The 9,873-nt window shown below is 31.8% G+C and overlaps 2 protein-coding genes across 2 annotated transcripts; one reads left to right on the top strand and one right to left on the bottom strand.

The window, feature by feature from the left end:
• The first annotated feature begins 3,126 nt into the window (after positions 1–3,126).
• On the top strand, positions 3,127–4,960 carry LOC25485586 (protein trichome birefringence-like 36). Its single transcript, XM_013614831.3, has 5 exons — positions 3,127–3,499; positions 3,718–3,889; positions 3,967–4,148; positions 4,254–4,412; positions 4,481–4,960. The coding sequence occupies exons 1-5, from the start codon at positions 3,165–3,167 to the stop codon at positions 4,779–4,781; spliced, it is 1,149 nt and encodes a 382-aa protein (XP_013470285.1). The 5' UTR covers positions 3,127–3,164; the 3' UTR covers positions 4,782–4,960.
• Positions 4,961–6,032: 1,072 nt separating this feature from the next.
• Positions 6,033–7,071, bottom strand: LOC25485585 (germin-like protein subfamily 3 member 2). Its single transcript, XM_013614829.3, has one exon. It carries the CDS (start codon positions 6,981–6,983, stop codon positions 6,351–6,353), a length of 633 nt encoding a protein of 210 aa, XP_013470283.1. The 5' UTR covers positions 6,984–7,071; the 3' UTR covers positions 6,033–6,350.
• Between the last annotated feature and the right edge of the window lie 2,802 nt (positions 7,072–9,873).

The raw sequence follows: 9,873 nt of genomic DNA, 5'->3' as shown, positions 1-9,873 counted from the left end.
ACGCATAAAAAAGTACAAAATATTGGATAATACTTGGGTGACATTGTGGTTGGTGACATTGGTGACATTATCAACCACAATGTTACAAGTGTGCAAAACAACAAAAAAATCTTGTAAAAGAAAAAGAAGAAAGCCACATGTGACATTGTGGTTGGCCAATGTCACCAACCACAATGTCACCAAAGTACTACCCAAAATATCCTGAAAAATATTACCCATAGAAAAGGTACAAAAGTTACGACCCTAGTAAAGGGAAATATTAACCCTTTAGTATTTTTTAGGCATTTGACCCTATAGTTACATGCTAATGAACTAAATATAAAATCTTCAAAAATAAAATTAACACATCTATTAGATTCCTTAGCACATGCTCTTAATCTTAAGGTAGACCTAGTAATATACATTATTATTTTTAGTTGATGCCTTTTTTTTTCTTTGTGATTTTACATTGCTTAACATGTGTTCTAGACCACGCGAGCAAGACTCGTGAAAAAAAAAAAAATCCATTCTTTCTTTGTTATAGATTTCTCATAAAATGCATTTACCACAAAAAACAGGGATATTAGCAAACAAAATATTACCGAACCGGCATTTAACATGCTTACCAGTTACCTCTTCTTCCTTACCAAAAAACATATTTACCTCTTCTATTTAAAAGATTTTTTTTTACCTCTTCTAAAAAAAATACTTACAAAAAAAAAAAAAAAAGAGCTATTTTCAAATATTATTTTCTTTCTTTCTAGTTTTACATTTTCTAACACATGTGATATCTTCTTTTGTTAATAGAGCTGGCCCTTGTTGTTGTTGAGAGAAGCTATATCCTCTCTCTCTAATCTATATCTCCAAAGAAAGATGAATTTAGATCATTTTTTTGGTTCTCAAAAATCACCTATATGCATTGTTTTTGAGATTTTTTCCGGCGTAATTTGGTCTTCGTTGGGCGTAAAAAAAAAAAACTATTAGTAGCAAGACCCTTCGTTGGGAGTTTTTAGTGTTTTGTTTTGTTTTCTTGGTGTAATACTTGGGATTTAATCCCCTTATATATAATATATTTTGTCATTTAAAAAAAAAAAATTACCAAAAAAATCAGAGCTATCATCAAAGAAAATATTACCAAATCAAAATCGGTAGATGCCTTTTTGTTTTATTTATTTTTCTTCTATAAATACTATTAATTAGCAAACAAACAAAGCTATTAATTTTTTTTTTTTGAGGTTGTAGAAACAAACAAAGCTTCAAATAAATTATTTCCTTCTTCTATAAAGAGAAAAAAAAAAAAAAAAGAAGCAACCAGCGATGCTTTTTTGGCAACCAGGTACACACTTTACCAATACGAACACAATCAATGTATATAAAATATGATATATTTAAATTTATTCAATATAATATTAGAATAATTCGGTTCATACATATGATGAATTCTTCAAACAGAAGAAAGAGCAAATATATGAAATTTGAAACATAACTATATTATATGTTTCATAGCATAGTGTAGAGAGAGAACTCTACAACAATGCCCTAAGTTTCAAATAATCAAAGCAGCCGCAACAAGGGCGACAACAAAGGTTCCGATGGCGAAGGAGAATCCATGGGAGGCCGCACCACTTTTGTGAGGTGCAGGAGCATGAGCAGGAGGGGAAGAAATTGATGATGGTGGGAGAGAAGGTGACACCGATGGTGGAGTAATAGGCGACAGAGAGTTGACAATAGATGGACCAGTGCCAATGGTAATCACAACAGAAGCCTTAGGAGATGCCGTTGGATATTGTGCAACGACAGAGAGAAAGAACATTGCTACAAAGAGCATCGAAAAGGTAATGCAAATGCGAGCCATTCTCAAAAGTAGAGAGAGGAAATAGAGAGTGAAATGTGATGAGAGAGACTAATAAATGCGAAGAAGGTGAATATATGAGAGTGTGAGAATAAGGGTACTGGATAGAGAATATATAGATGGAGGAAGTGCGTGCTTTATAGATGGAGCAAGCGCGTATTGAACCAAGACCATACACGTGGAATCAGGGTTTGAGTGGAGAGATTTTCCATTTTTTTGACAAATGGGTTTTAAAAAAGAGATTGATCAATTTGTTTTCTATATAAGTAATAAAAATCTCTAAACTTATTAGTAGTGGTGTAAAATTTAGGAAAATTTTGAGTTTTGTTGGGTATATGGTATTCTATACATGAAATCAATTCAAAATTTAAATTAACTTTACTAAAAAAAAAAAATTATATGACGATAGATGATTGTATGATGCGTAGGAGAGTTTAGTATATGGACTAAAGTTTACATGCCAATTTTTTTAAGCCGTGACTTAGTTCATACTATTTTTTAACCATTTAAATGTTGGTTGATGTGAGTTGGATTGTTTAGACTCTAAGTTATGTGTTTTAAATCCACATATTGGTTTGCGATCCATATATCCTTTATTTTTAAAATATTTACTACATGTTGTTAGATAGAAATTGTTTTTAAGTATCATTTGTAATATGTTTTGACTCATACAACATAAAATATTTTTGTTAACTTTTGTTTTAAGGGCATAAAAAAAACCAAAAATTAAAAAGTTTTGTATTAAAAAAAAAAAAACAATATTTTTTAAGGAGGCACCAGTCCCATCAAGCAATTGCTCACACAATGTGTAGACATGTGACACTGACACTCCATTGTTGTGCGCTGCTGAAAGGCCACTCACTTTCTAGTTCGACTTCATGTTCATCCGTATCCATCACAACTATTTTTAATATTTGTATGTTTTAAACTATTTTCAAAAGTAAAAGGTTGATCAGAAACAAACACATTTCCATATTGTCTTCCATTGGATTGTGTTTAGCAACCATCATGCACAAAGATCATGGATTCAACAAAAACCCAAGTCTCAACACTATGAATTGATAGTAAAATTGATGAGAAATTATATAACAATAATATTGAACAAGGGTTTTAGAGAGAAGAAGATAATTTTTGTAAAAAAGAAGAAGAAAAATGTGATTGGTACAAAGATCAATCAATCAATAGCAATTAGTAAAAGTAACAAATTTGCATGGTCCACAACACCGTAAGTCATGCCTTGATCAAACACTTTTCATCAACAATGTCCTTTCAAAGTTACAAAAACTCCTTCACAACTATGACTCTATGCTCTCTCTCACCTTGAGCTTCCAAAATGGCAAAACCAAACCTTCATTTATTATCATTTTTATTCTTCTTCACCACCTTCTTAGGCTTATTCAACTGCGCATCATCACTGATCAATCCAGAGGATGTGTCGAGTTGGCTTGCATTGGAAGAAACTGAAGATGTCAACATGGTGCAAACCCAAAGAGATTCATGGAAGAAATGTGATTTCTCAGTTGGAAAATGGATATTTGATCAAACCTACCCTCTCTATGATTCCAACTGTCCTTATCTCACCACTGCAGTTACTTGTCAAAAGAATGGACGGCCAGATTCGGATTATGAGAAATGGAAGTGGAAGCCATTAGGTTGTTCCATCCCAAGGTGATGATGATAACATTAATTTCTCACATTGCTACCTTTTTGTTTTCTTATAATTGCATAATTGATTTTGACATGTTTGGATGTTCTCTACAATTGATTTTTAGTCGACTTTTATGTAACTGTATTCAAACATAAATCATTTTACATTTAACTCACTTTTAGTCCGAATCAATTCATTCAAAATAACCAAACACGCTTAAATCATGCTGTATTTTCAGGTTTGATGCACTGAAATATCTTGGTAAAATGAGAGGAAAGAGAATGATGTTGGTGGGTGATTCTATAATGAGAAACCAGTGGGAATCTCTTGTATGCTTAGTTCAAGGAGTTATTGCAACTGACAGGAAAAAAGTCATCTATGATGGTCCTTTAATGTCTTTCCATGCTATGGTTTGATATAAATCAATGTTATATCCTTAAGTTTCCTTCTAAAAATGATTTACTTACATGTTGTTCACTTATTACAGGATTTTGAGACATCAATTGAATTCTTCTGGGCACCACTATTGGTAGAACTGAAGAAAGGGTCTAACAATAAGAGAATTCTACATTTGGATTTGATTGAAGAGAATGCAAGGTATTGGAAAGGAGTTGATATTCTTGCATTTGATTCAGCTCATTGGTGGACTCACTCTGGTCAATCTAGCTCGTAAGAAACATTTCTCGTTCTTTAGTTTTTCACTTAATGGAAAAGTGTTACATTTGAAGATAATCATTTTTACATCCTAATGGAATCAGTCTTGATTAATACTAGGTGGGATTATTACATGGAAGGAAATAGTATCATCACAAACATGAATCAAATGGTTGCCTATGAGAAAGGAGTGAGTACATGGGCAAAGTGGGTGGATTTGAATTTGGACCCACGAAAAACCCGAGTCATTTTTAGAAGTATGGCACCTAGACATAACAGGTACTATCAATAATTTTTATTTCCTTTAGTATCGATAACATATTTACCAACATTTCATTTAATTGCAGGCAAAATGGTTGGAAATGTTACAATCAAAGGCAACCTGTAAAATATTTCAGCCACTTACATGTTCCAGGACCACTGGTAGTGCTAAAAGGAGTGCTGAAGAGAATGAGATTTCCAGTATATCTACAAGATATTACAACAATGACTGCTTTTAGAAGAGATGGACATCCTTCAGTGTATAGTAAGGCAATAAGTGAAAAAGAGAGGCAGAAACAAGGTAATGGTCAGTCCTCTGATTGCAGCCATTGGTGCCTCCCTGGTGTGCCTGATATTTGGAATGAGATGCTCAGTGCATGGCTTTAACTATAACTACAAAAATGGAAGCAGTGCAGTGTACACAACATCTGCTCTAGATCTGAGTTTCTTTTTTTTATTATGTAGAGTTTTTTATGGTAACTCTTGCAAGAAAATTGTTGTTTTCAGTGTTTTCTTTGTCATTAAGGTTATATGTTCAATAACATTATGCTTATGTTTCTCATCCACATCCACGATGACTGACGCATGTCACTGACTATATATAAGAAATTAATACAGAAAAAGTTTTGCAATTTAAATATTTTCATCAAATTAAATTGATAATGGTAATAGCAAGGGATTTGAGCCCCTTGTGGTTCGAGGTTTGATTTCTGACTCATGCGTATGGAAAAGAATCTCGTTGGGAGAACCCATCTTATGTGTTCCACATATTCTTCAACAAAGATTAGTCATAGCTAAATTATTGTGAAGAACTACATAAGTGGTTTTCACATGGATATAATTTTTCTCTCATGATTTCGTCATCCGGCGGTGTGTTGTATGTCGTCTTGTGCGGCGTTGTTTGAATTCTTGTTTTGTTGAGGTGTTCGTTTGGTTGCCGTTGAAATATTAGATTTGGGCAATTTTAGGTTCAATGATTTGTCCGTCAACGTTGCAGATATGGATATACCGCGACCATTTTGATTTTATCATATTATTTATAGATATGTTATCGTGCTATTAATTGTGAGTTTATTCACATGTTTAATTTTAAATATTTTTACAATGTTTACGTGGTTGCAATAAAGAAATCGGAGGGAGATTGAACATTGTTTAACATTTGAATTACAACTTGTGGACGTCAAATTTAATGATGATAAATTTTTATGGCAAAAACAAACAAATTCATGTGACACCCATGTATTCAGGAATTGTTTGGTTCTCCAATGAAAACATGACACAGAATGGAAAAGCAGCTAAATGCTAGTCAAATGATTGGGTTGGAACAACCAAACAAGGTTTAGAAGAGTCGTTTGCAAAGGAACTTTCGGAGCAGTTTCAACCTCTTTAAAATGATGCCTTAGGATAAAAGCACACAGCATAACCTAATTAAGCGTATAAGGATGGAAAAGTAAAGATAAAGACACTCATGTGAAAGAAATATATCCCCTCCAACCACTCATTTTATTTCCTAGCTTTTGTGCCAAACGTTTATAACTATTGACTTTGATCACAACAAAATATGAACACAAAAAAGCAAAAGCTTAGAGACCACTTCCATTATCAATAAAATCTTTTCTAAGCAAGAAGGATCAATTATTAAAACAATTAACTGCAAATCAATCTTATAACTTTCCACTAATGGGATGTTTTCAACTGGTCACGAGAAATGTTATACAAAAATATTATATAATTTCTTTTACCATGTATAATGTGGTCTTAACTTAGATTTCACTTTTCAATCGTCGTTGTTTTCATTGAAGATTGAATCACCGTTACTAAACATAAAATAAATGTGTTATTTCAACATCTAAATACCGATATGATCGGTGAAATCGTATGTATTTATATCTATTCCACTTTTCAAAAATACATATAAAAACTAAAATAACAATTCTCAACATTAAAAAAAGAAATTTAGCTTGGAGAAAACCTCTTCTTTAACTTAGAAAGCTCCTTAGAATTAAGTCCAAAAGCCTTTTCCAAAAGCTCATCTTTAATCTCAGATCCAAAAACAACATTTGGAATTTTCATCAAACCAGGATTTTGACTATCAAAACTACCAAAAATAGTAGCAGGAACATCACCAACATTCATCTGAAAATGCACAAGTCCTCTTGGAAAAACCATAACCTCACCTTTCTCCAAAACTTTAGCAAAAATCTTGTTCTTGGTATCAACAAATCCTGAATAAATTTTTCCCTCCAACACAATAGCAACTTCTGTTGCTCTTGGATGAAAGTGAGGAACATTAACACCACCAGCATCAAAATCTGCTCTAACAAATGAAACTCCAAGAGTGTTTAAACCTGGAAACACATTTGAATTCACTCCCATTGAAGAAAATCCAGTATCTTTGAAGTTTCCTGGTAGTTTTATACCTGAAAAGGTGAAATCTTCAACTGTTGCTGTGGATGAGTTTTTGCAACTGAATTTGTTGTCTTCTGATTTGGCTATGCAGTAATCCATAACTGGATCAGGATCAGAACAAAAAACAGCAATGATGAAACACATAAGAACTAAAAGAATGGTTACTTTGTTGTTGATCATGGTTTTGAAACTTAACTATTTCTTGCAGGAACCAAATAATGTGTTTGGTTGAATGACTTTGCTTCACATATTGTTTCATCAATTATTGAGTGTCATATTTATAGGCCATGGGATTTTTTTTTTTTGGGTAAGAATTGTATTTAGATAAAACAGTCGTTTTATCCTTTAATTGTGGGAAGATTTATAATATTACGTATCAAAATAAAATAAAACATAGTATTTAAATATGTTTTTTTAGTTAGTTTAGTTTTTGAATATGTATTTCATTAGTCGATTTAATCTATAAAGTTATTGAAAAATTGTTAATGGACACTTAAAATGTGTTTCTATTTTGATGTTTTGAGTACTACTCATCCGCCCCTTTTTATAAGCACTAGATATGTTAAGAAAAAACAGTCATGAAATTAATATTCATGTTTTATACTATATAATTATAGGTAAATTACTTTTTCTTTTGTACAAAGGTAAATTATCTTTTGTGTACAATTGTATGTTAATATTGAGTTTTCATATTTCAAAATAAATTAGTATTAAGTAAGGTTATGTTTGGTTGAAAAAAATGTATCTAAAAATTTGAATAAGAGCTTGTATTTAATTTTTTTTTTAGAGGGAATAAAGCTTGTATTTTGGTGTGGGTCGGAAATAACAACACATCACAATTGAGTAATCAAAATGAGGTTTTGCTTAATTTTATTTTGCAAGTTTGCTGTAAAATTAAAGGGATATTAGTTGGGAACAATAAATGACAGCATCTACCAACTCATTGTGTGCTTTATTCATTGCAATATTGCATTGACTTGAAAGCAAAAGAATTGGTCGGCAGCTGAGTTGTTTCCACTGCTCCTCTTATTGCTTAAAACAAACAACTCTAATCTAAAATGAACACTACTCTCGATGCTCCAAACAATTTGGTAAAGCATTGCAATTTGCATTTAAGTATTTGTTTAAGTCCCACTCTCTAATGTATTTTTCTTTAGTAAAATTTATGTGCGTCACATGTGAATATCATTTTATATTTGGTGGGATTCACAGGAATGTAACTTAATTAACTTCTAACTTTATAATAAAACAAAATGATAGGTTGACATTATTTTTTTTATCAAGTAGTCTAGTGGTTAGAGCTCGCACAATTTAATTGTGGAGAAGTGGGGTGTCCGGGGTTCGAATCCCGACCTCTACATATAATATGTGATATCCCTACCAACTGAGCTAAGGTCACAGGGATAAGTGTCCCCTTTAATTGTAAATACATTTTAACTTTCACACACATTGTGATAAGTGTCGCCTTTAATTGTACAATTTTATTTTTTTTTTAGTTGCAAATGTTATTTTTTGATGGGTCATGCTAACCAATACCCTAAGGGCATTGTTTAAGGAAATCATAAATAGAAATGTTTTCTTGAAAACATAAGTCAAACATACTCCCTCTGTGTCAAAATATAAGTAAAATTCAACTATGTAACAAAATATAAGCAAAATTGACTTTTTTTTTCCTCATATTTAAATATAGTATACCAAATATGCCCTTGCTTTAATTCTCCAATTTTGCATACGTGAGTTTTCCACACACTACAATTTTCCACACATGTATTAATTGAAGCTGCTTCTTGAAATATGAAGCGCCTCTTTGATTACTCCCTCTCCCTATGTAACTTCACGAAACAATTGATTCCACAAGCCCCCAAATGCATTCTTATAAAAGGTTGTTTTAGTGTTTCTATTCTTCTGCATAATTAAAAAAAGGGTCATGTTAACTTGTGCCCATGTTAAACATTAAATTTCTTGTCATTAGTGGTAAGTATTAATTGAAAAAAATTAATAGTAAATTTTTTGAATAATAAATTAATATAATTTTCGATACAATATTTATATTAGTGGAATCCTTAACATGTGCCTTAAGGACACAAGTTAACATTTTTCTTAAAAAAGGAAAATCTCTAAAGGTATTGATTAGAGGTGCTCAAACCAATCTCTAAAGGTACATTTGAGAGGTGGTTAGAGGTGCTCAAATCATTCAAAGGAATGTTCAAATCAATATTGAGAGGCTCATTTGAGAGGTGGTTAGATGTGTTCAAATCATTCAAAGGGGTGTTCAAATCAATATTGAGAGACTCATTTGAGAGGTGGTTAGATATGTTCAAGTCATTCAAAGGGGTGTTCTAATCAATACCAAGAGTCATTTTGAATTAACAATGCGAAGCTCCAATTTTCTTGCATTTTTTACTTTCAATTTATAGAAATCAAAGTGACTAGAAATTTTGAAATTTAAATTTTAGAAGAATTAGTTTGTCAAATTTTGTTACCGCCAATTTTTTAATAAAATGAAAGTAGTAGTAGGTTTGTCGAAATGGAAAGGTTTGGGAAGTGGAAGAGTGCAAAGCAATTGAATTCTCTGTTGCATTCTCCAACGCCATTCTTTAATGAAATAACATGAAAAATATATCTCTAAAAAAAAAACATAAAAAATGTAAAACTAGGCACTTTATTTAATGAAAGAACATGAGTAGGTTGGACAACAAGAATTGTCATGAGGGCAAATTTAGTATTTTAATTTAAATTAAATAACATTGATCACATTCTTTAAAGAATTAAGAATGTGAAATGGTCAATTTTGTTTATAAAAAAACACGGAGGGAGTATGAAAAAGTAACAATGACGCATATTTCTATGCAAAAGCTACTATTATTGATTGATTAAGCAATGCATCAAAGACAAGTGATTAGCATTTCTCTTTTTTGATAAATGAAAGTGTGTACAAGGATAATATGCCATCTAAGAATTTCAACCTATCACCACTGTTAAAAATTGTGTCCTATGCTATGAAACAATGCTAAAATACGAGACATATGATATGATGCTTCGCTAAGTTTTGCATGCTCCTTCATACGAT

Source organism: Medicago truncatula, chromosome 1, assembly GCF_003473485.1.
Source record: "Medicago truncatula cultivar Jemalong A17 chromosome 1, MtrunA17r5.0-ANR, whole genome shotgun sequence".
NCBI lineage: Eukaryota > Viridiplantae > Streptophyta > Magnoliopsida > Fabales > Fabaceae > Medicago > Medicago truncatula.
Note: the sequence above shows the minus strand (reverse complement) of the source record. Positions and strands in the feature narration are given on the sequence as shown.